This window comes from Hyaena hyaena, unplaced genomic scaffold (genome assembly GCF_003009895.1).
Source record: "Hyaena hyaena isolate Hyena2069 unplaced genomic scaffold, ASM300989v1 scaffold_398, whole genome shotgun sequence".
Lineage (NCBI taxonomy): Eukaryota > Metazoa > Chordata > Mammalia > Carnivora > Hyaenidae > Hyaena > Hyaena hyaena.
In genome coordinates, this window is record NW_024081032.1 from 700,152 (window position 1) to 727,378 (window position 27,227).

A 27,227-nucleotide genomic window follows, 5' to 3' on the forward strand; every position below is an offset into this window, starting at 1 on the left:
AAAACTTTGATTTAGGGACAGAATGACACAGCAAATTAATTTTAGGGCAGATGTGGAAACGAATGAGACCTCCAAGCAGCACTTCCAACAACCATGTTTAATGAGAAGACGTTGGTTAGTTTATTTCTGAAATCTTTTAAATTCTAAGATCATCGCCCGCGACTAGAAGTTCTTGGCCTCATTTTCCATTTATCTCATTGTTCCTTCTTTTTCTTCATTTTTCATTTCTTTTTTTTTTTCTTCCAGGATGACGGCCTCCCAGAAAACGAACATCAGCTGTCAGTAGCTGGAAAGATAAAGAAGCATTTCAACACAGGCCCCAAGCCGAATAGCACAGCAGCCGGAGTTTCTGTCATAGCAGTAAGCATCTGAAATATCCACCTATAACTTTTAAAAGCAATCCACCTCAGAGACAGGCATTCCTCAGGAGACTCCACCCAGAGACAGCAGAGTGGGTCATTTCTTTAGACAGCTCGACCATTTAACGCACCGGGGGAGGTTTGGGGCTTATATATATTATGTGTTTTTGCCGAACATTTCCCTAGGAGTCACATCATTATCCAACACCTCCAGGGTGTCTTGCAGTATATATTAATTTCATGATTTATTTTCTAAAGCAGAAAACCTCCCCCACAGTGGAGTATGTGCCAATGCAAACTTTGGGGCTCTGAGAAAAAGAGTTCATAGTGTCCTTTTGCCAGGATCTAGAGGGAGAAGGAAGCCAAGAGAGACATCACTGCAGAGAGAGATGGGAACACTATAGATCTTTGTACAAGACCCAAATGAAAGCCAAAACATAGCAGAAGGCTTGCACAGTACGATTTTCAGGGAAACTGAATTGCCGTGAACACCCAAAGAAATAACGGTGTCATGCTCCTTAGAAATTTCTGTTTTTAAAGTTGAAAGTCTTTTACCATGTACCATTTTATTGATGTGGCTGCACAAGAATTTTTTCTTTCTGTTCTATACATGCAGACATACACTTTATGCAATTTGATAGCAGCTCTAGGCAAAGATTAAATTGGGCAGAGAAATAATGAAACCTCATACTTCCTGGTGTCATATTCTGGAGTAAATACATTCAAGTCCCAGATTACTTGAGTTTTTAATAATTTCCTCTTTTTTCAGAATATGTAAATTTTAACAGCATATTCAATGTGAAATCACTTGAGCTGTTTTTCTTTTCTAAACAAAGAACCTACACACTACAATGTCGAATTTTAAAAAGCATATATGCTACTAAAGAGTACCTTATTGCTCATGAAGAGTACTGAATGCTTTACCACTTCTTCAGGTATCTTTATTTCCTTTCCCTTTTTCTTTTTTGGTTGTACTAGAGCTCAGATAAACTAAAGACAGATAAGTGATATACTCAAAACAATCATTCCCAGATCCGGGTTTCTAAATATTCGATATGAGCTTCCAGAATTTGCAGATGGCACAAATGTATGCATACACTTTCTTGTACTGTTTGCATTTCATGTTTTTTTATTGAACCCTTTCAACAGCGAGTTGCGTGTGAGTAACTGGCTCACGAGCCCACTCACAGTGCTAAATACAATGCAGAATCTTTCAGATGCTTCTCAGTGCTGCCAAGAGTTGAAAATTCCAAGTTATTCTTCTTGCCCTCTCTCTCGAGTTCGTTCTAAGGAAATTCAGTGTAGAAGTACATTGTCCTTCATGTCTTTATAGATGTCGGTGTTCTTTGTTATCAGCTAATACTGAGTAATTTTTTAAAGTAACGGTCTCATGGCGATTCTCCACTAAACCAGACCTTCTGTACTCTGTTTTCATCATTCATTCAAGATATAAGTCTATTCCAAAACATTCGACTCCACAACTTTCTTTTGGAATGGACTGCCAGCACGCTTGTCCATGAAAAGGACTGGTTTTCTGCTCCTGCTGAGGGCTTATGGCTGCTAGAAAGGGTGCTTCTCCACCTCTGTCACTTTGTTTTTTGTTTTTGTTTTTCTTGGTCTTTTATTTTAATTAGTCTTTGGTTAAGTTTGCCTTGGTTGCTCAATAATGGTTTGTTCACAGTATTCTGGGAGTCTTATAATGACTGAGGGCAGGAACTTCAGGGCAATTTTCCAATGGATAGACAACACAGATTTGAGGAGAAATCCTACTTTAATCAAATTGGGATAAATTCTGAAACCGAATCCATCTGAGTTTATTAAAACTTTATCTAAGTAGATCTCAAAAATCTCTAACCTAGTATTTGAAGAGCAAGGCCTATAGATTTCTTTTCCCCCTAAATATCATGATTGGACCATTTTGAATACCATTCCATATCAGTTTCTCAGTTCATCACTAACATGTTTCTATGGAAACGCTACAAACTAGTAATGTACTTATAAGTTGTAAAACGGACTGTGTATGGCTGAGTGTGCACATTAGCTGTGTGCTTATTGAATCTTCTCTATTCACTATGCATCTAAAAAAAATCATCAACTTGACTCAGACTTAAAATAATTAGCTATGTGGAGAAATATCTGGGAAAGTGTCTTGTCCACTCTAAAGCACAGTTCATGTGTTCATCGGTATCGTTAATATTGCAAGCACGAGAGAGAACCTAACTGTGAATTTCAGGCGTTGTTTGAGGAGGACCGGGCCTTCCATGACATATGCATTTATGTGCCCACTCCGGAGTGCTTCTCTCTCATAAATGCCCACACCCTCCACTAGAACGTGGGGCAGGTGACCAGTGGCAGGGCGGGGCTGGGGTTGAGAAATTGGCCAGTTTGGCTCCCTTTGTGATTACCTTTCAGAATAGCATTGGATAAGTCATTTATAATCCACAGAAGTTTTCCCGTTCTTAGAGGGAGAAGACGAAGTTTCAGGGGACCATCACACGATAAAGGAGCCCTGGCATTAAATAATGCAGTTGACCCTTGATCAACATGAGTTTGAGCTGCATGGGTTCAGTTAGACGTGGATGTTTTTAAATAAATACATATAGGACTGTAAGTGTATTTTCTCTTATGATTTTCTTAATGACATGTTCTTTTCTCCAGTTTACTTTATTTACACAGTACGCAATACATACATAAAATATGTGTTAATATCTTGTTTATGTGATCAGTAAGGCTTCCAGTCTCCAGTAGGCTTTTAGTAGTTAGATTTGGGAGACTCAAAGTTATACATGGATTTTTGATGTGCTGGGGGTCAGCATCCCTAACCTTCTCATTGTTCAAGAGTCAACTGTTTTCCAGTTCAAACTAAGGTATAATTGCAAAGGAATGATACTCTGCTTTGAGGCAGACTGTAAGTGGGAGATAGGAGGAGTATCTTTCATAAATGGTACATCCTACAAACATCACTCAACAATTTAATAATGCTCTATAATTACTAATTCACCTACATGAAAGATTTCTATAATTAATATAATATAATAGCTTCTAATGATAGATAAGAAAACCTGATTGCAGCATACATTTCGTTCAGACGCAGTTTTTTCCCAGGGACATGTATGTTCTCCCCAGAGGCTATAAAATAATGTATTTTAACTTTAAACTGCCTTTATGTGACCGATTGTTTGGAAATTATACACACCCTTTAAAATGAAAAAAAAAAAAAGGTATTTAGTATCAGCCAGCTTATATTTTCAGGAAATCAACAATTAAATCATTAATCTTTAACTGGCACTCCTCTTTCCTTAGTTAGAAATCTAACTACCCACTGGAGAGCAGCAATGCTTATAAAGGAATTCATGACACTTTTTCTTTCCCAGAGTGACAAAGGAAAAAGAGCATCCTGTCATAACAAACAGAGTCTAGTCTCAGATGTAATTTATGACATGAGCGTGGTTTAACATACGCTCGTGGTTCTGAACCTCAGTGTTTTTTGTTCCTGTTGTCATTTTTTTTTTCTTCTCTGCTTCCCATCCTTACATTATTAAGACCAAAGAAAGGACAAATGATAACTTTATATTAAGGTTGCAAGAGGTCCTCAAGTTGGCCAGGAGAGTAATTACCAGCTGGAGGCTCATGGGGATCATCCGGCCCTTCTAAAAGGAGAAAGGGTGTTCTGACATTGAGGTCAAGTGACGTGATTAGGTGGAAACCCATTGCTATCCTTGTAAATGCAGCGCTTTGCCTTCTCAGAAAGAGTCTATTGTCCCTTTACTACCTTTCCCAGTAGTTGGGGGATTAAAACACACACACAGACACACACACGCACGCACACACACACACACACACACAACAGAGAAAGGGAAACAAAAGGTTATTAAAATGCAATTTACAGACATAAAATGGAATTAGAGATGACATTTTAACGGTGGACTTCTTGGGAACGGAGGGAGGGAGGGAGGCGTTATTAGATTTGCTCAGCGTGATGAAGAACCGATGACTAAGATGTCAGTTCCAATTTATTTTTCCTCATTTAATTCTGTTTATTATTTTAACCGATAATTTTCCTGATGCTTTAAAGTTCTTCCTTTGCATTTTGCTCATGCAAATAGAGCATTTCAGTCTAATTGAACAAATCCGTACTAATCAGTGTGCAAATAATTGTGATTCTGGGAAGCCGAGTTGTACAGCGAGAGCCGGTGGCATTGCGCCTTCCCGTGTGTGTCCTGTTATGGGACACTTGGCCTGTAGATGGCAACAGAGGACTAGTTACCAAAGTAGCCAACTCTGTGGACTGCAACAGAAGTGCAGGACTTCATTTGGCTCCCTAACGGCAAGGATACTTGGATTCTTTTTTTTTCCCCTAAATGAAACGAAATGCACATTTTCTAAAGATTAAAATCTCACGTTGCTGTTCCGTGAACACTGAAACAGCCTAGTTTATAATCAGGACACTGAATCCTCCAAGCAGGTTTTAGTTTAAACGTCTGGTGTCCCGGCATGTTTTTGCAATGCCTTTGTGAATTCAGAAGTAGAAACTGTCAGCTCAGCGCCAGCACCACACGTGAAAGCACTCACGGGCATCTCTAAAGAAAGGTGTGCGTGTTGCATCCTCTCGCAGGCAGAATGGGCGAGTGGGCGTACGATGATTATTGTTTTCAAATTTGGGGGTTGAACCTTTTACTCCTAGGTAGCCAAAGCCTAACATCTTATTCCAGGATGAACAACTTTGAGAACTTATCCTGCCTTCTATTTACTGTACCTTTTGTTAATCTTAAGCTCTTGACTGTACATATGCATTTTTAATATACAGTGAAAACAATTTTTCATTTTATTTTATTTTCTATATATTCATAGAGAAAACTTACTGTTTTATATTATATCTTTTTAATTCAGAAATGTAATTAAGATTCACCTTTAAGAGTAGCTCTGCTTTCAAAGATTAACTCTTAAAGAAAGAAATCCAAATTGCTGTGATTTGTGAGGGTTCTTGTCATCTTTTATTTCATATTTATGAAGCCCTCAAATTTAAGCCTTATGGGGTAAGATGGGGAGGAGGGGGCCCAATCTGCTTTCTCTTAGGTGGCTAAAACTGATTTCAGTACGTTAGATCATTGTATAGCTTTTTCCATTCTATGGCATATGAAGAGGTGTTTATATCTTTTGAAACTGAGAGGACATTATTAAATGTGCATTCAAAACCTTGTCTGACAAATTAGATCTATTCTAACAAATTGGCTTCCTAGATATTCATGAGGGGTTAGTGTTTTTTTTCTTGCCTTTTTATTTTCGATGTGCAGATTTAGGATACTAGCTAGTTACCCTGCAGAAGAGGCCTCGTAACTATATATAAATATTTAGTCAATGAAGAACGGCTTGGTCTGGAGTCGTAATTCTTTAGCACAATGTCGATCCACTGAGTTGCCCCCATTTCTCTCTGCTCAGCTGGACCACGGGTTTACCATCAAGAGATCAGGGTCTTTGGACTACTACCAACAACCAGGAATGTATTGGATAAGGTATGAGATGGTGCAGCTCAACAGTCAGTGTTTCCATGGCAACGTGCTGGCAGTCTCCATTAACCAGTTCCTTCAGTGGATAAACATGCTTTTGATTTGTTATCCAGTCCATATGCTGCTTTATCAGTTTCATTTTAATCTTGATTGAGATGCCACACCCCCTCATTCCTTTTTTTCACCCATTATTCACACTGACATTTGCCAGCTTTCTTTCCATTGCACATGCTCAGTATCAATTTTCCTTACAGTTAAAAGGACAGTATATTTAGTGTTAATGCCAAAGCCTTTTCCTGATGTTGCTAATTAAAACAATGATTTCTGGTGCTCTTCTGTCCCTTAACAAATGGAAGAACAATAGTGCCTCAGTGTACGTTCTATAGAAGTATATACTGTCATTTTAAAGTCATCAAGCCCAACCTTGACCTTATTAGATGGATGAAACAATGCATTTACACGTTAGTAGTAGAAGCTTCTCCAAGTACAATGAGCTATAGAATGCATTGTGTGTGTCAGTAAGCTTGTGTTTTCAAATTCTCCACCTTTTTGTTTTGTTTTGTTTTGTTTTCATTTTATTGTTACCTCTCTCCCCCGGAAATCCCTTTATGTACTAGCTATTGCATGAATTTCTTTTTCAATATTTTGTAACTGTCAGATTACTCAGCTGGCTTATCTGCAAGAGCAAAGGGACTGTGTATGGGAGGTATATGGGAGGTATCAATTTTTTTTTTTAACTGGGTTAAAAATTCTATCCAATCATTTTATATTCGAGTCAATTGCCCTGGCATTTCCTTCAAGGGGCATTGTTTGTGTCTCTTTAAGTTATCCACAGGCAGGATGGTTTTTGATGATTTGGAAAATTTACTCTGAGAAGTCCCAGGGAACTTTTCTCCTCCATCTCAATGTTTCTGAAATGATCTCCAGGTAAAGCTCCACATCTTAGTGTCTGCTAAGAAAAATCCAGGGGTTTTGGTATTTGTTTCCTTCAAGTGATGGAGTCTATCTGCAGTAATGTGGCTACCTGATGTTTTTTAATGGATTAGACTATAAAATTTTACAAAACAAGAAATATATGTGTATATATTTATATACATACATATATATACACACACACAATATATAATTTTAACCCCTAATTAATCATTCCTAATTTTTACTTCTATACTCAAAACAAAGGACTTAAGGAAACAGTAAAGGACACACTCCGACAAACTATCCAATATACTAAACCATGATAATTCCTAAGTCTGTTTAAAGCAAGAAAACACCTAAACTTAAATGAAATATTTTAAAATCAGTTTTACATAGAAGGTTATTTGTATCTTCTAGACTGATATGCATGCAGGAATTGCACACAACCTTTTTATTTACATAAGTAAATTAACTTTATATGTATAGAAAGAACTTTGTTTTACTTTTAACCTTTTTGGGAGGGATTAATCAGGATTTACCTTTATGTAGACTCTTCTTTTTGACTTTTTAATAGAAAAACGGTCCCTCTGTCTTTTACTTTTTACTGAAGGATAATCTGCTTTCAGAAGGGTGTAGATATCACGAATTCTCATGAACTGAGCACGCCTCCGTAAGGGCCCCCAGATTGGGCACAGAACATTTCTAGCACCTCTGGAGATTACCCCCCACCTCAGGGCCCTTCCAAGAGGGTCATGTAGCCCCAAGGGTAAACACTGACCTGGACTCTATCCACGTTAATTAGCCCTGCCTGGGTTTGTACTTTATATAAATGGAAGCACTCCATGCTCTACTCTTTTTTTAATTGTAGGCCTCCTAACCTCAGGCATAGTAACCAAATATATATGAATAAAGTCAATATACAATTAAAAATAAGCATCAAATAAGTCTAATTACACTTGTGCATATTGGAATAACAAAAATTGCACATATAAATTAATATGATTTCAAAAAGAAAACTCTAGGAGATTACGTTGCTAGATTTGTGAGATTAAGGGTGGGAGCAAAATGCCAAGTAAACACAATAATTAATAAACGTAGCCAAGTATAAAAAGGCCATTTGACTAAAATCCTAGTGATGGTTCCCATCAGCAGACAAAATGACACACATCCCTGAATAATGGGCAGGAGCAGATGGGAGATAATCTCTTTTTTCTTCCACACATAAACCGCTCTGTTTTCCAGCTGGAGGCAGTAACAACAATGTTTAGAGTTAATGCTGGAGTAAACAGCACACCCAGTATGTAAAGTCAAATTGGAGAAACGAGGCTAAAAACTCATCGGCATATATGCTTAATTAGGAAGTTTTATAATGCCATTTAGCCTCAGAACGAACACACTCTCCTCACTGATTGCAAATGCTTGCCTTTTATCTCCACAGAAGTGGGAGCATTTGTCTAACCACGGTGGCAGCCAACTTCCAACATAAACAATCATTACAGGCAAACATCCCCGCTCCCAATTGCTGTGTTTACAAGTGCTCGTGGCTGTTTTCACTTCTCCGAGCAGAACACTTGGGAGTTGGGGTTGCTTTTTGTCAAGCAGCTCACATCAGGGCATAGGCTGGAAAAAGCATCTCTTTGGGGTGCCCAGAATTGTCACATCCCTCGTAATAGGCTTTTTGGTGACGGTAGGGAAATGGTGGGGGTCCGGTTCCTCTTTCTCTCCTTCATTCTCTTGCCTCCTAACGGAGAGCTAGCTACTTCCAAGCCTTAACCGGGAGAGCCGTGTCCTGCTAGGCTCGCTTTTCCAGGCGTCCTTGGTCCTGTCGCCTTGAGTCCAGAGGGGACACTCCCCGAGGAATGAGCCGTCTGGGCCCTTCCACTCTCTCGTGACCTTACGGCAAGCCACTGGAAAACACTTACGTCTCATTACATCTTCCCCTCCTGAAAATGCGTCCTTATCCAAGGGGGATGTGGTCACACACATCCTGTGACTCTCTCAAGTGAAGCTGTCGCTGTGGCAGGTGCTATGGCCAACAGCACATGGAGAAGAATCCTGCATCTTCCGCACGCAGAACAAGGCAACAGGCAGAACGCTGGTAACCCGATTAAACAAAACAAATATCCAAACAAGACATAAGCTAAAAATGCTAAAAGAGATAAAAGGCAGAGGTGAGCTAGGACAAAAGGGTGGTTGAGTTCCCAGGCATGACGTGACTCAAATGTGCATACTGGATTCAAGCACCATCCTAAAACAGTGAGTAATGAGGCAGAGCGGTGGCAGCCGCGTGCAGTCTTTGCAAGGCTATTTAATGCTGTCATGCTCGGCTGTTAAAAGGAATGGGGTCAGTTAAATGCATCTTGCTTGGTGTAGGTTTGAAAGAAGAGTTCCCATGAAAGCCAGGGAGGAACCCCAGTGTGGTGTCAGAAGGGCTCCCGCGCCAGCCTCTGCCAGCAGCCAAATGCCCACAGCAAGTTCCATGCATTGCAGGTTGTTGCGCTGCGAGTTGCCTTCTGGCCTTGCTCCTTCGCAGTGGAGAAAGCGCTCCCCGAGCACTGGCCGAAGGGGAGCAGGTGCCTCTGTCCAGCAAGGGATTAACCACCCTATTCTGCACCAGTCCCGAGAATCTCTCTGTAACCGAGGGTTTAACACACAGAAGAGGCATAGATTCAAACGTCAAAACCACCCAAGCTGTGACTGCAGAGGAAGGGATCAGGGAAGTAAGAGGTTTGGATTTGCAACCTTGATGTTAAACCTTGATGTTAAACCTTGATGTTAAAAAGTGAAGCCAAGAGGCTCAAAAGATGGGCAGTACCGTAGGCTCATGAATGGTATTGAAACAGGGGAAGAGTGAGACGTAAGTGTTATTTCACCAAGTCCAACGGGGTGCTCACTGTTTGAGATTTTGTCTTTTTATTTTCAGAGGCCCCTTAAGAGAGGATGGCCACAATATCTATCTGTCTTTTAAAAATATGAAAGTACTTAGTATTGAAATGAGAAGTTGCCATGGCATTCCAAGACTTACTGATTGGGTATAAGGTCAAGTGAGATTTTAAACTTCTCCTGACAGCCTCCGTCATTCAGTATTGATCGAAAATATCATATTTATTTTTGACCCTGCTTCAGAATCTCTTTTCCTCTTTTTGAGTTAAAAAAAAAATACTACACTCTCCTACGTATTTATTCCTGCCATCTTTTGACTCCAGATGTTCCGCAGTGATGTTTGCTGATATGATATAGATTTTATTAGGTGTAAGTATGTAGAAAGAATAGTCATGAAGAACTTAATCCATAAGTATTGACATACTGTTCTGTTAAGAAGGAGTGTAAATGTCCATCTGCTGAAGCCAGATAATTCTCAAATACACGTGAGCCAGATGACACTTTGAGAAACCAAAAAGCGCTGAAAATTAAGATGAAATGAACTTGGTTAAAGATTGGCAGCACAACGTGTGGCGAGTTTATGACTTTGCTGTTGGGAAGGCCTGGTTTGGGATCCAGCCCATTTTACTTCCCGCAGTGCGACCTTAGTTAGGCACATTACATGTTTTCCTCTGATTTTCAATTTCCCTATCTATAAACACGTGAAGAGTATTACCAACCTCCCAAATCTGTGGCCAAGATTGAATAAGTTACCTATGCTAACGTGCCTTCACAGACTCCCGCCCAAAGGAGAACTCAGAAAAGATTTCTTCATCATAGGGTCCCCCTCACTTCCAGGAGAAAATCTTCCACTCGACACAACAAACAGATCTGCCTGAGAAACCAATCTCACTGCAGATCAAGGCATTTGTTATTAAAGTAGAACCAGAAGCAATTTTTTATGCTCTGATTGGGATAAACTGCGGAGTAACTTACATTATTCATGAGCGTTTGTGGCATTAAGTAGTACTTAAAGTAGTCTATTGCCAAAATTCCTCATGAAGTATAAGTTTTAAATGTTACCTTCTAAGCCAGAGATTGGCAGACTTCAGCCAGTGGGCCAAGTCTAGCCCACTGCCTGTTTTTGTAAAGAAAGTCTTATTGGAAGAAAGTCTTATACATTCATTTATAAATTGCCTATGGCTGTGTTTGCCATACAGTGGTAGAGTCGAGTAGTTGGGTCAAAGAATTGGATGGCCTGCAGAGTCTGAAATATTAACTCTTTCTTTGGCTTTTCCATAAAAGATTGTTTCACTCCTATTCTAGGGGAAAAATGTTTCTAATTAAAAGATACCATCTGGTGGGGTTGTTAAAAAATGTATCTCTACCACCTACTGGCATGTCTGGCACCTATTAGGCCCTCAATTAATGTTTGTTAAATCAGTGATTAATGATTGAACTGTATAATAGAGTTATCATTAATATAGAGAAAACTTAATTTTGAGTATAAACATGTTTTTGAAGGATTTGGAGTATATACAGCTTGGACACTCCAGTTACTTATCAGTTGCTGTAAGACAGCATTCCATTTATAGCAACCCGAGAGTAAGTCTTGAGTAAAGCTAAAAAGCTGTCTTGTAGTGAAAAGAGTTCCCCCTAACTTACCTGCTTAGTAAATTCTACATTTCCATAGATTTTCTTAAGGTTAAGTTTGGCTGTGGTTGTTCTTTGGTTCACTAGTATGATGAAAGGAAAAAAAGATGGCAGCTCAGTTTAGCTTCTATTATGAGAAAATCAGGGTCTGTAAGGCAGGCGGAGCCCATGAATTTTGTCCTCTAGAAGCCTGAGCTCAGCAAGTGGCTATAATTTTAACCCTCTGGTGAGAGGCCATCAGAAACCCATTCTAAAGAGCAAGGACAATTTGGGATTCCATTAAGAAGAGATCATAGGAGGCGCCTGTGTTTAAAAAAAGTGGTGGAGCAGCTCTGCCTGGGGCAAGAAGGAAATAACATTTAAGAGTCACACCTACGAAGTAGCTTAGTAGACTGCTAGGTTTCATTGCATGAGGCAGCCTTCTGCTATTTTAATAGTCTTCACGTCAGGGAAGTACTATGTTACGTCCAGATATGGGCAATGTCTGGCAAGACCCCCCATGGATATTAAAGCGAAACAAAACAGAATCGTAATAAGCATGACAGTAAATGAGACGAGGAAGGTGAGTATCTCAATCGATTTGCCAGTTTAGTTTTACTAGCAAGCCAAACATTTCCAAAGTGGCAAGCAAATCGTAACTCAGTCCCTGCAGAGTGAGGGCGAGCAAGGGGAAGGGTTCCTGAGATTAATGCCCCAACAGCTGCATCCTCAGTTTAGTCTCCTTGGTAGTATGAATAATGGATGGGCTAAAAGGCAAAATGCACAATAATGTTCTTTTATTAATGAAATGAAGCCTCCTTGTGATGGCTAGCAATAAATTAAGAAAAGCAAAAACGGAAAAGCAGTCAACGTTTGCCTCTGAAAAATGCAGTTACTTAAATCCAATAATTACTGCCATGACACAAAACATTGCCTCACAACTTAAATGAGGTGCATCTCTTGCAAGTCCTGCCCATAATGCAGAACAGAATTATCTTTGATCCATAGACTGCAAAGCCTATTGTTTGCTAAGAGAAAAATATAACCCATTAGAGTAGATTGATGGTGGTATTAAGCATATTCATAGTATTTCATAGGTGAAAGTTTCCCTCGGGATCATGCACTGTACCTCCCCTTCCATCTATGGACTGAGAAATTGGGCCTCAGAAACATGTCCAAGGACACATAATTGGCTGAGCTAGGACAAAAAGCTAGCCCTCCTGACTTACCCCAATTGCTGCTTCCAAGGGGATTAAGCTAAAGCCACCAGAAAAGACAAACATTACAGAGGTGCGGGCGATGCAGACTGGCAAAAACGAAGCTAATGTTCTAGTTCATATTCTTGATTCATTGCTGACCTTCCTCCTCCACGCTGTATTTTCCCTGCAACGTTGCATAGACATGCTAGATGGATATGTCCTCTGTTTTTATGCTGATTTCCAAACGTAACGTCAAAAATAAAGATTTAAAATAACCAAGCGCTATGAGGAGGATAGTATTGTTCCATTGTAACAGAAGAGGCCAGTGACCGAATTCATTAGGTCTATCTATTGTTGGAAGATATTCCCTCAGTATTAGGTGAGCGCTGTCTTTTATTCGTGCACGGTTGGTCTTGCACCAGGCACCAAAATCTGATGGATGTTAATTTCTCTAAGATTTCCAACTACTGTGTGTGTAGCCACCTGAATTGCTAGGGTAGTCGGCATAATTTTACCATTTCTTAGTTTTCACACTTGATCCAGCAGCTCCTAAGGACACCATGGTAACCAAGAACTTACAGTCTGAGGTAGTGTTTCTTCTGTGTAAAACAGGTTTATATTAGTTTCTCCTTATCATTTTACTTGGTCATCTATTTGTACTCTTTACTAGTATCCCCCAGTATGCTATTATTTAACTGTAACTCAGTACATGGGATAGCGGTTGTTATTTGGTACATATTTTACGTAACTAGATTAGAGCTTCATATTTGGTTACTACTGGTCAGCCCAGAATCTCAAGAGATTTCTGGCTCACCTCTAACCTGTGGTAATTAGCACCAAAATGTGATAATGCAGGCTTCAGATTCTCTTATGAGTTCTTAACAAAGTGATAACTTACTGAGGAGACACTTGGGAATTCTACTGCAAGCCCGTTCGTGTCGGCTCTAACAAACCTACAAACTGTGAGCAAAATAATTAATAGAATAATAAATCTGTTAGGAAGTCTTAAGTTTTACCGGAATGTCAAGGCTATATATACCTAAGGACAAACTTCCCTTGTAAAGATAGGCATATAGGAGTGACCCTATTTGCTTGATCTTGGGAATTTTAGTAATTGATAAAGAGGAAAGCAGCCTTTCAGCAATGGTTAAACGGGCCCAGAATTTAAATTTGTGATGCAGCACTTCAGAGGAAGAAATGATATTTTGAATGCTTTTGGGGGAGAGAGAAACTATCAGTTGGATTGTAAATATATTTTGTAGCAATACCTTTTTAAAATTATGGAATAGCACATTGTTCTGTTATCTTGCTGATTTCATTTGTTTTGAACTACAAATGGAGGCTACAGAATTCAAATATGTACAGTGTAAAATTTGAGCTGTACATTAAGTTTGTTTATTTATTTTGAGTGAGAGAGAGTGAGTAGAGGAGGGACAGAGAGAGGGAGAGAGGGAGTTCCCCAAGCAAGCTCTTCGCTGAGCCTGATACTGGACTCAATCTCATGAACCCATCTCACGAACCATGAGATCATGACCTGGGCTGAATTCAAAAGTCAAACACTTAACTGATTGTGCCACCCAGGCACCCCAGACTATATATACTTTAGAGGCAAGTTCATTTTATAGCCACAATTAAAATTCTAAGGCTATGATAGAGGACAGTGCTTGTTGAGTAGATGATTATAAGAGTATAAGAGAATATTAACTTTATGTGACTTAACCATTTGATCACATATGTCATATCCTTAAATATTAACTTGTGATACTTTTAAGTTCTTACTTGTTTGTATTATAGAGTTGCTTTGGGTTCCATCTTTTGTTATTCAGAAAGTACATAATCATCTAAAATAGTTTAATCCCATATTAATTGAGAAATATTTAATATGTCTCTAATACGTCTGCCAGGCATTCTGGAAAATGCAAGGAAGTTTCAGATTCTACCATCGAGATTTGAGTTTGAGGAAATCTCAGAACACAGATAAATTTGAGTGGACAGGAAGGAGGAGAAGTACTTTCAGATAGGGGAGCACCTTGAGACAAGCTATAGGGCAAGAATGATTGAAGCATACTCAGAGACACGTCACTTAGGACTTCTTTGACTGCAGGTGACTAACACCCAAACCAAACTGGCTTAAGCAAAAAGGAAATTTATTATTTCATCTAATCTGAAAGGTTCCAAGGTTGGGTCTGGCTTCAGTGATGGATGGATTCAGCACTCAGTCATGGCTTAGTGTCTTTGCATCCCTCCATCATGCCTCCCTGTGTTGCCTTTAGACTGGACCTTCACATGGTACTAGGAAGCCCACCCTCATTCCACAATTGGGATTCATTATAAATGTGAATTTCCAGTGAAAATCTCCTTGTGTCCCGTTAACTGGATTGGGTACCCATGCTGAATGAATTGTGGATATTGGGCAATGTGGGAAGCTCATGCTTGCTCCTGAGTCACAAGCCCATCCTTGCCCTACTCTCAAAGATGGGACTATGATCATCTTCACTGGAACCACACAGTATAAGAACAGGGCATGTCAAACGGGAGACTGAGGCATGATTATCTGTAAATAGAGTAAATGGAAGCTGTGCAAGAAAATCAAATGTCCGCCAATGGAGAACAGTAAGTCTGCAGGTCATTTTGAGTAATTACAAGAACGAGACACTGGAAGTTTTTCCTATAAACACACTGTGAATGTTAGGACAAGGAGTTGGGCTTTATGAGGAATTACAAATAAATCGGACCTGGGGATAATTGACCTGTCAGCTATGTGCAGGATGGACTAGCGGCTGGGTGCTTAGGAGGGAAATAATGTGACCTCTGTTGCACTTTCCCATATTTCAAAAGCTGCAATGTTTGCAGAGTATCCACTGTGTGCTGTGAACTGTGGAGAACACAGAGAGGATGCCCAAGACTTGATCTTGCCCTCCAAAGAGTCTACAGTGTGGCAGGGAAGACAGTGAGTTAGAGGCAATTGTGAATGAGGCAGAGTGCACCGCGCTAGCAATACCAGGCTTCGTGGAACACGGAGAAGGAGGATGTTAAAATAAACCACAGTCATGGAGCTGGAAGCAGAGCGAGCAGGAAGCCAGGGAAGAGAGGCCTACAGACAGTGACCTCCTCTGGAGCATCTTTGAGAGCAAGTTGTTTGGGAACCCCGATCATTCGTTGTGTAAAGGGCATGGGTGGGGAGGACACTGCCTTTCTCTCATCAGATACAAGCCTCTAGGGGTTTACAGGCCCAGAATGGGATTGTACACACAGCGGACACAGGCTTGCTGTCCCTGAAAGAGAGGGCTTCTCCCAGGCTAATCAGCGTGGGAAAGCCCTGGTTTTTAGCCCTTTGATGCTGCTTGTGGTCAGTGCCTCCTCCCTAGCTCATTCTGGTGGGAAACAAAGAAAGAGTGAGCTACTGGCACGTGGTAGCTCCATTTTATTCTGTTTCAACAGACTTCAGAGTAAATGGGAAGAGATTTCTTGGCCTTCTGCTGGAGGAGAACTGAGTTCTGTTCCTAGTTAGCAATGCGATTCAGGCATCTCCACGTGCCTGGGCTTCAGTTTCCCTGCTTATAAAGGCAAAACATTGGACAACGACTGCTTTATAAATTCTCTTTCAATTCTAAGAGTCTATGAATCCAACAGAAGCAACCATCACACCCTTATTCCATGAAACAGGATCATGATATGATAGATTTCCAGAAAGAACCTCTCTGAAGCTCCTGGTTAGTGGCACAACTAAAAAGCATGGGAGCTTTTGAGCACCAGGGTTCATCTACTAGGGCGAAAGAAGGTGGCAGGAGTGGAAAGAACTGACTTGTTTTCAAGGGGCCAAGGCAAGGGTTCTCCAGGCAGAAGGATGCGTAAGAGAGAGAATATGGTTGCCCTTATAAGGACCTGGAGAAACACAAGTGAAAATAAGGGCAATGGGCTCATCCAAGCACGGGCCAACATTGAGTGCCACCAGCCTCTGCATAAACTGACTTGCAGGGTTTATGGAGAAATGGCCCATTTCAGTGACTGCAGCTGAGAGCGGGACTTGGAGTCATTGAGTAGATGATCGGGAGATGGAATAAATATGGAGAAGGTGCCAATGAAAAGAAGAAGGGAGAGTGCCCTGAGATAAGCTCTGATGGGAGCTTGGTTTTGAATGTGTTCCTCTGACCTGCAGTTACTTAACTTTAAAACTGCAAAGGGGAAAAAAACCACCTTCGTTCCGGAGCATCTCAGCCAATTAAAAAGCATTTGCACATCTTACCTAGAGTAGTTCTGGGCGAGCAGGGAGGGATTATTACTGTTCCTTACTTACCTGGGAACGGAGTAAATAGTTCACACAGCCAGTAATAGATAGAGCAGGACTCAAAGACTCGAAAGTCTCAGTCCACCAGGCAGTATGTAGTCTGATGCCAATGACTTTTTCTTTCTCAAGAAGGTAGAAATAGAAATATTTTTTATAAGCAAGAGGAGAGTTTATATTACTCTTGGATTAACTACAGAATGGTTTTTATGTAAGTCAGACTAAATAGAAGTCTATTTTTTTTACAAACATTCAACTCTACACAAACAGAACATTTTCAGTTTGCTTTGAAAGCAAAATACCATGTGTCATAGCTTTACCATGTTTTAAATAAAGTTAGGAATTTGAGTTTATGATGCTGAAACTATCATAAAATCAGTGGGTTGAAGACCAAGAACCACGTGTCCTTAAAAATTCTACAAGTAGAGGAATCAAAGGTAGACGTTTCAACAAACCAGTTATTGAATCATTGTGTTAACAGTCTAGTGAAATGAGGAGTGAATTATTCAGGTTTATCTTCCTCATTGGTTTGTAACACTGCTCTCCAGTGTGTGGATAGTTTTTAAAGCAGAGCAGTTCGGCCTAACAAAGCCATTTACTATACTGGTTCCTACACACTAGCACTCTTTTGCTCTTTATTACTTCATTTTGGAACTTTGATTGCCCTATTTTAGATCTAAGATTGCTCTAATGCTGTACTGCAATTGTATGAGGGGCTTAGTTTTCACTTTGTTCTCAGAACCAGGCTGGCTATAAATTTATCTGTGTGCTTTGAAGAAGCTAACAGTAAATTTTCAAGAGGAAAAAATGGTGGTATATATCCCTACAGAGGAAAAGTAATCTCTTAAAAGCAGAATAACCTCCAGGCTACATCCTTTTAAAGAGAGACTTTCAAACCAGGACGCCTTCGACTTTTATATGTCGTCTATATTTTTCTTCAGGCTTTGTACCTACTCTTCTGCTCTCTGTGTAAGGTTTCTCTGTAATGACCCCGCTCCTCCACACACCCTTTAAATCTGTAATGAAGTCATGCCGTTCCCAACTCTGATGTCATGATAACTTCCAGAGCTGCGGCTGGGTAGCACATCCTGGAGATCATCTGAGGTTTCATCGGGAAAATGAGGCATAGAGGCCCAGAGTTGGAATACCTACAAAATTGAATCTCTGTTTCATAAATTACCACATCCCACAGATGAAAATGAACTTTGTAAAGTTTAAATCCATGGGAGGGTTTCCATTTGGTTTAATTGCATTCAAAGCAGTTTTCAATTTCAGGCATCGGTTTCATTAAAATTAAACCAGTCCTTCCCAGAGACTCAGCCACACTCCCTCATCAACAGATAATAAGATAATTTAGAATGAGGAGGTGCTAAAATAACAGGATGAGCTCGTGGCTCTGTTTCCATGTCTGACAACTTCATCACCTTTCATCTTTATTATACAGCCGCCCTGAGCGGAATGTTGATGAATGAGGCACGCCTGGTGCCCTCACTTGTCAGACACATGGGCCGGGGGGCTCTCTAGCCTGCCTGGGAGCTGCCAAGGGGAGTAGATGTGGAGCTAGGGGAAGGCTGGGGACGAGGTTGAACCCACGACATCATCCATCCTGCCTGTGCCTCCTGCCGTCATGACCAGGTGCTCTAAGGAGCTGCATTGGGGGGGTGGGGGGGGGAGCAGAGAGTTCCCCCTACTGTGGTGGCTGTTGTCAACCCAAGCGAGCCACGATGGACAGTTAAGTTGGCCAGCATATTATTCTGACCTCAGAAAGTTCCAGAAAGTGTCTCTTTCACCACTTCCTTCAGCCTAATTGTCCTCTTTCTCATTTTATGCCCCTGCTAGACCACCGCTCTTGATAAGGAGGGGCAGGTTTTCCGACGAAGACGCAACCAGGATGTGAGGAGCCGGTACAAGGCCCAGCCAGCTCCGCCTGAACTCAACTCGGAATCGGAAGACTACTCCCCAAGCTCATCTGAGACTGTTCGCTCCCCAAACTCGCCCTTTTAATAAGACCCTTTTACTCGAAGTCCTAGCTTAGCCCTTTGAGACTCTGAGACTTTTTTCCAAATTTATGTAAAATGGTTTCATCTGATCTATCTAGCACTCAATGCTTGAATGGCAGAACAGAAAGTGTGTTTTCTGGTATCTTTGGAGCGATTTCTCTTTGCTGAATGAGATGCCCATATGTTGTTTGCGAAGATGGCAACTTGCTGCTAACAGGGTCCTCAAAGGGTTAAGGCTAATTTGCAACTTTTTTAAACATAGAAGCAATGAATGTGTTCATCAGTCAAACTAGGATCTGCAGTATGTAATATAGCATATGTTAACCCTCTGAGTGCATAGGATTTTATGGAGAGCCCCCGGGGAATTTTTCAGGCCTCTGGATGTGTACACACGTTTCTTGATTTTGCTGCAGATCAAGGGATGTTATTAGACGCTGAGATGTCCAGACGAGAAGGACATCTAGAACGATATCTTGCTTGTCATTTTTTTGTGGGTTTAGAATATAGCAGGCTTATAACTTAGTACATAAGATCTCTCTTTCACAATCCCATTACGAAAGGGACTTTTTCATTCGAGGTAGGACTGTCAGCTCCCGCGAGCCCTGCATCCCAAGTGGAGGCAGCTGGGTCTGAGGCAAAACAGCCGGACCCAGGAAATAGATGGCACCCCCTTCCCCCAAATTGTCTCCATATGAAGATGGGCTGATGATGTCCCAGAAATGCTGCTTCCACATCAGCTGCTGCTAGTGCCAGCGCAGACCCTCGGAGATCACCACATCTCGTCTTGTGCTTGGTGAATGAGGGTCTGCCTGCTCAGGACGAGACATCTACAGGAATAAAAACAACTGGTGGGAAAGAGCAATAAATTGCCAGGTGCTCTATAGGGCTGGGATTTCAACCAGAAAGAAGAAACAAGATCCTGTTCTTTTTCTCACCTGCTTTTCATGCACTGCAGTCTTCAGTGTGAAATCAATGTAGAGTATGAAATCCATACACAGGAGTCCGGGGGCCCAGGGGACTAGAAGCAAGTGCTTTGCAAGGTAGCCAGGGAGAAAGCACAAGGGAAAGCACAATCCAGAATGTTCTAAAAATGGGCTTTAAGAAAACAAACCGTTGGTAAGAGAATTCCATGTGCACCTTTAGGTTACCTATGTACAGTCTCCCAGGAAGAACAGGATAGAAGACCTAGAAGATACCCCTAAGAATGAAACTGCTGTTCCCCAAGGTGATGTTTTAATACCACGGTCTTTAGCTGTCCAGAGAGACATATTGTTTTTCTCCCTTTGAGCCAAGTCCTGTCTGAGACCTGTGTTTTCACTCCTGTTACCAAACCTTTCTCACAACCCAGCCCTGTTTCCCCCGTGAGTTTCTTCTGGAATGTGTCCCATTTAGGAACGGGGACTGTGACTTCCGGTGTGTCACTGCAGTGCTTAGAGAAGACGCTAGCCATGGTGTCTTGGAGGCAGGGGTCCAACTCAAATGTCCCGCTAAGGTTTGCTCAGCAGTGTGGTCCAGGAGACAACCAGTGAGAGTGTCATGAAATTTGCACCTGGAGGGCTGAACAGCACTTATTGTCTCTGTTTTGAATATACTTCAGTATCTGAACGTCTTGAAATTTGTATAGTCAGTTCCTTATTTTCAAATACACATTGGTCTTCAATTGCTGCTTTTCACTCTTCAACCCATAAAGTATGGTCTGTATTGATATGTATTTTAAAATCACAACATGTCATAGCTTTTGCAACGGAATGTCCCTAATATTTTGCTCTTCCACATTTTGGTTTATCAATTTGGTCTGCGTTGTCCTGACATGTAAACAGTAGATTATTTATTGAGAATCCCCACCCCACCCCCCATTTAGAGAGTTCTGGAATGATAGTGTACATATCACAGAGTAGCACAAATCAGTTGGGTTTGGGATGGGGGAGGGGAGGACCAAATGCCAGGAAGGGTGTTGGTGTATAGATAGACTCCATATTAGTAAAATACCTTGAACTGGTCAGAAACTGCTGCTCTCTCTAGACCTATAAAGCAAAGCACTATTCTGAGACTAAGGAGTAGCTATATAAGTTGGCCTCAACTTTAAATGTGTGAATATGAAGAATCCTATGGGCAGAGACCTACCTGCAATACACTGTCACTTTCGTTTCTTTCTCAGAATTACTGTTTTTCCCATGGGCGTTGCATATATTGCTACAGCATCTATGTACAGAGCGACAGTGCAAGGCTCAGGCCTTTTTCCATCCAAGTCTAGGTGGACTGTGGGCTCTGCAAAGCTGTGGAGTGTCTCCTGGCACGCTGCAGACGGGCAGCGTGGAGGAATGCAGGGCCCATTTAACATGGGGGTCCCAGTGCATCGCTGTAGAATTTGAGTGATTTAGGCTGAATAAAGAGTGGAATGTGACCTGTCAAGTAGAAATATTGAGTAATCAGATGGAATGCAATCTTTAGCATTAAGCTATTGAGATTCTGAATGTCAGAGATGTACTCAGAGGGTTAACAGACAAGCACAAGGCATGCTGATTACATTGGTGTATCCAGACTGCTTTGCTTTTAGCCAGTGCTTTCTAATTTTTTTCACAACATTCTTGGGATAGTTCAAGTTTGAAATAATTAAGTGGTGGTGTTCTTTAAGGAATTTCTATAACCAAATTGATCTTATTTTTTATTTTACTTTATCATAGAATAAATATGTACCATTATGGCAGTGTATCTCTGTAATTATCAACTTAAATCATTCCCTCAGTGTTTCCATATATTTTTTTTCCTAAGTATTTAATATAGCTCTTATGGTGGTGGCCTGCTGATGGGGACTGTCTTTCCTTTATTGATACATGACCAACCAAATGGTATCTTCAAGGGAATTTTTAGATCCATCTTTTCAGTTTGGTAGTAGACTAATTAAAGAAGAACTCCTTCATGACTTGCATCGTGTAAATCATCTCTGTAGATGAGAACTGTTCCTATTGATGAACACATTTTTTTCTCGACATTGTAGCAGAAGTCATTTCCTTCGTCATAATCAATGAATGTGTGGTTTGCTCCACATCATTAGCAGGAAAAGTAAGATTTCAGTCATTGAAAATGTTTCTACCGTAGCCCTAATCTAACTTACACGTGGTGCATATTCAAATAAGCAGAGAAAAAAATACAAATAAACTGCTGAAAACACTTGGTGTTTTGTATTCAGTGAGACCTTCTCGCAATGCCCAGCACCCCCATGGGTGGTGGTTAACAGGCCCGTCAGATATTGTTGAAAGAAAGCAATATATCCACGAATGAAGGCTAAAATTGGAATCCCTCACCCTTTGAGGCATTTTTCAGTTGGAAAAAAAAGAAAAGAGAAGAAAAATTGGTTTAGCGTAGAGGGTCACGGAGCCACTGTGTGACCAAGGCTCACGCACATTAAATCACGGTCGTTTGCTGACCAACGGCGCCCATTAGACAACTCTGTACCCCGCGCTGAAGTGCTATGGTGCTTGAGGGACAGCTTTCCTAATATTACTGTGTTGCTGCTAGCCCTTCTCAGGGTAAGGATCTGTCAGCATATCCATGATAAACTTCTGTTTTCAAAGGTTTTTAATTTGACCATAAAAAGGGGCCCCAGGCTGAAGTCTGCTCTATAGGGCCTGCACCAAAGAATGAAGGTTTCACTCCCTACTCTTTTCTGCCTAATTCTCCCTAGAAAAGGGCAAGAACAACAACAAAAAAAATTGGGCTGTGTCCCCATCCTCACTGTAAGTTCAGAATTTATGAAAGCACCAAGATCCAAGATGGTAGTTTTAATGTAATGATTCATTTGGATGTGGGTTAAAAAAAAATCAATGAGTCACCTGGTATACACTGTAGATGACGTATCTTTTCTATAATTTGTAAATCATTGTTGTTGTTTTTTAAACTGCTACATGATTTTTTTAAAATTTTGGTCCAAAGAGCTCTAAAAACTTGAAGCTGGTCGGTTCAAAGGTTAGCCTTTCCTGCGTGTTGTCTGCCATTTCCGTTAGGAGTTTAGGGAAAATACTCTCAGACCGACCCTTACTTTGCATGGAGTGATAGAGGGTCGGATATATGCGTCTGTTGGAGATATGGGTTTCTTTATTTAATCATCATGAAGCCATTCTTGTCTGTTGGGGACAACAGTGATTAAAAGCACTTCCAAAATTAACATTTTGTCAGTTCAGATATGGTAAGAGCATAAATTAACACACTTTACACTTTTTTTGTTGTTGTTTAAAGGTAAATAAATCAACAAAACTTGAAGACACTAAACATTTGATTACTGCAAATGTGCTTTAAAATTGGCTCAATGGTGCTTATACATAAAACAGTAACAAATGGGGTTCCTAGGACTGTCAGAAGGAATCTTTAATTTGTATGTAATTACATACTTGAGGAGGAGGTGCTTTTAAGCCAGTCTTTTATTTTTTAATCATCTCAAATATGCAACCATCCACCCAGTAACATTAAGGGTCGTAAACTGGTGGGAAACAGGAAATTCCGTGTAGAGGCTTAGAATACCTTGGGTTAGAGTGGGGGGGAGGGGTTCTTCCCCTTTGGTTTTTTGTTGTCTGATAGGCTTCGGCACTGGAGCTGCAGTGATCATTTTTCAGTGATCGAGCTTCTAACTGGCAGGTGTTTTGATCATGAGGTTTGCAACATCTCGCCCTCGGAGACAAGCGAGAAACCTAGTTTCCTTTTTCCCTAAAGGAAGAGCGAGCTCTGTAATTAAACCGTACCTGTAAATTTCCTCAACATTGTCTTTTGGTCAGCTGAATCGAGACCCTTAATGTTGCTTTAATGTAAAATTGTATATTTTCGTCTGTGATATACTTTATCAATTTAAAGTAAATAATAGTTCTAAAAGCCTTCACTGTCAGTATTAAGAGAAAGTAGGATTTTAAAAGTGATGATAAAGATGCTATAATGTCAATTCATTCCAGTCCAATCGAATGTGGTAAGAAAAAGACCTTGAATAGTTCTCTAGGGACAATTTCTCACTTGCCATTGACATTAATCTTTGATGTATGCTCAGAAAAAAATAAAAAGAAATTGAAACTGGTCCAAGGTTAGAGTCATATCCTCAATAACTATTTTTTTAATTTTATTAGGAAATTAATAATAGCCTTTTTCATTCTGGCTGAAAGAAAATTATTAAAGGATTAGTTGAGTGTGAAATTAAATAGTATTTTGCTCATGCATACTAAAAAGGTGAGCCAGGTACTGGACGTGTTTAAACAAGTTTCTGAAAGGTTTCAATTTGGTGCAAGAAAAAAATTCAATGTTTCCTTTGAAAATACTGAATTTATCAATTGCTGCATGGATCAGACGGCATAGGTTAATCTTTGATTTTCAGAATCTTAATGAAATAACTTTCCAACGATTTGTATCCATGATTAAAGCTGGAATGAGATCCAATTTTTCCCCTAATCTCTCAGTTTAAGCTAATAAATGTAGGTTAATGTGGAATGAAATCATCTGTGATATATTATGTTTATTTATCAACTGAGCTTTTTTGATGTTGCCTGTTTTTATGTAAAACATGTTCTTAAAGTTAATAAAATAATAGTACTTGGTGTATGAACTACTATGTAACGCCCTAGCTGCAGCGTCCACTCCTCGGTTCCCTCTGCCGTAATGGAGTAAAATTTCATTTTAGTTCAATTCATAATTGACACATTCAGTCCACGAAGGAATAACCCAGCTGTGTTCTTGGGGGGAATTCTCTCTATGCAAGGCTTTAAAAATTAGTCATGCGGTCAGAGTGTAGCTTTCCCACATGTCCCCCACAGCAGAGTGTGTATTTCATGGGCATAATTCAAAAACAACTATTTCAAAAATGTCCCTTTTCATATATTACCTTCCTGCCTGGGCCAGTGACTTGGGTAAACACAAAGAAATCAAATACCATTCAGCCCGATTTTATCCTTCAACCTATGTGCACAAGCTCTCCAGAGAAGAGTGTTGTTTTATCCGCTAACCTGTAATTAGCTGCCATTTTTATAGCAATTTCCCATTAGGCATTCCATGTGCAATATTGACCTTAGAGAAAATTGCAAAACTGTGCAATGGAATAAAGTTCTTTCCCATGTTAGGTTTTCAATGCTAGGAGATGGAGAAGTCGGCCAGCAAAAGTGCCTGCAGGTTCCCTGCTGTCCTGTGAAGGCACCGGAGACATCTCCCAGCACTTTTAAAATTAGCAGCCACCTTCCCTGCCGCCTATGGGCTGCTAAGGTGGCTACTATTTTTCCCATTTGCTCCTCTGCAGTGAAATCACTGGGTCCTTTCTGGGCTTTTGGGCAACTGCTGTAGAACAACAGCAAAAGTGATTGCTTCCTAAGGACCATTACCTTGTTTTATGAGGCTGGATGCCCCACAAAAACAAAACAAAAACAAAACAAAACCCTGCTATCAGAAAAATGGGCCCTGATGCAGAAACCGCAAACACCAGCCACTCCGGCATTGAAGATGGTAAAACTGACAGAGGAGGAAATTGGGAAAGAAAGGCCTCCCCTGACTCTGGAAGGTTTGGTGGCTGGGAAGGCAGAGGTTCTGTACAGATAAGGAAGTAACGCCAATGGAGGTAAATGGGTAAGAAGAAACAGGGAAAGAAGCATCCTGGGACATCCTGGGACAGTTCTGGTAACACCTCCTTCAACAGAAGAAAGGCTTTGCTGTATCTTAGAAAGGAGTTCTGGGGGAAGACCAGGAACCCCGCCCAGCCAGCTGGACCAGCCAAATGCACGCTGGCCATCAGCACTGACAGATGTCCCTGCCAGCTTGCCTGCACATCCAAATCATTCATTCAAATGTTTCTTGAGTAAGTGCCAGCGACACGGAAGGCACTTGGTTTGGGCTTAGGAAAGAAACGGGAGTCTCTGTTGTCCGTTTTGATTTTTACCACCGATCAGAAGACTTTAAAGGTGAGAGAATATCTCTAAGGCTGGAAGGTTTGCCATTTATTCCGGGACCCCTGGTCCAGAGTCCACACGACACAGACAGACACACCCACATGCAGTGAGACCTTGTGTTTATGGCAACTTGGATTTTCTCACTTGAAGATGTATGTTTACCATCTGCCTGTTTGCTGGTGCACACACCCTGCGGCACACTCTTGGCTTTGCTCCTGGCCTCTGAGGTAGAAGACCTCCCAGAGTCCTCTCGCCATCTGTAATTAGCTGCGATTTTAAACCCTGTCGTAGACTGATACCGAGCCGTGTCCATTTATTCAACAAGCACTGTCAAGTACCTACCGTGAGCGACACGTATGGGGGGACTAAGGCAAGCACGTCCCAAGTCCTGTTCACAATTCTCAGATCGAGTGAGAAACCTTCTCCTTTGGATGTCCATGGAAGGGGGAGACTGATTTATCGCTCACAGATGGTGGAACACCAGTGTGTCAGGGACACGGCATCCCTACCAGCCCGCGACTGGCCCTCTCAGCATGTGGGGACTGTGGCTGTCGCAAGCCACCCATCAGTCACATGCAAACACATTTGTGGCCCGTTCTATTACAACGATTCATGTGTCACCCCGAGAAAACCCCTAGCAGGAGGGGAATAAAGCAAGGGAAGGAAAGATAAGAGAGGGAACGAGGGAGGGAAGGAGGGCCGCTGAGAACACAGGCGCCTCGGTTTTATGACCCAGTGTATCATTTGGAGAGTTTCAAGAGAAAGAAAAATATTAATGTCTCACAGTGTGCTTCTCAAAACCAGTCTCAGGAGATGCTCTGTGGGAATCTTAGAACACGCAACACGGCCTTTGTCTCTTCCCCATTCTTCGGTCAAGTGAATGGTCCCCCATGATAGGGTGAATGAAAGTAAGATCTCATCAGTGGCACCATCCCTGCATTTCTTCAGGAAGCAGGAGGTGGGGTGTTTCCCTGGAATGTTCTTATTCCCATCTTTTGCTGTCCATTGACTTTCAAGATCCCCCTGGAGGGCCCATTTTCCACCACCTGGAAGAACATTCCTTAAACCGACACTACTCATGGAAATTTCGTCCTGAGGGACCCCCTCCCCCATCTGCCATCCAGGGCAAGCCATCTCCTCCCATCTCCAGCAAGTTCCTATCAGTTTGTGGCCCTGCGTGATCTTGGGTCACAAGGTAAAACACCCAAGTCTCTGCCGTGCTCCAGTCCTGTGTAGGAAACAAGTAAGTGGAGAGGTATCATCCAGAACGGTCAGGGCTGGGACAGAGAAAAGCATGAGACACTCTGGGAGCACTTTACAGTTCACCTGTGATTGGAAGATTCAGAGGAGGCTTCCTGAAGAAGGTGCCCTCGAGTGAGGGCCTGAAGCGTAAGTAGGAATCAGCAAAGAGAGGAGGAAGATATTCCAAGCCATGAGAACATATATAGAGAACACAGAGGAGCTCAGAATTGTAATATGGAGGCCAGGAGTCTGCCCAGCAAGACAGGGTACAGCCCAGGGATCTGGGTCTCATGGACCTTCAGCTGTCATTCCAGAGGA

The 27,227-nt window shown here is 41.2% G+C and overlaps 1 protein-coding gene across 3 annotated transcripts in view; it reads left to right on the forward strand.

Moving 5' to 3' along the window:
• Window positions 1–24,226, forward strand: part of DCLK1 (doublecortin like kinase 1) — a 349,290-nt gene extending 325,064 nt beyond the window's left edge. For 2 of the 3 annotated variants that reach the window (XM_039251867.1, XM_039251869.1), the window contains 3 exons: window positions 247–360; window positions 5,799–5,872; window positions 18,599–18,735. In XM_039251867.1, coding sequence (XP_039107798.1) covers window positions 247–360; window positions 5,799–5,872; window positions 18,599–18,656 — 246 coding nt within the window. In that variant the 3' untranslated portion in view covers window positions 18,657–18,735. Of the gene's footprint in view, window positions 1–246; window positions 361–5,798; window positions 5,873–18,598 lie in introns of all 3 variants that reach the window. The other variant, XM_039251868.1, reaches the window with a different exon arrangement.
• Window positions 24,227–27,227: the final 3,001 nt, after the last annotated feature.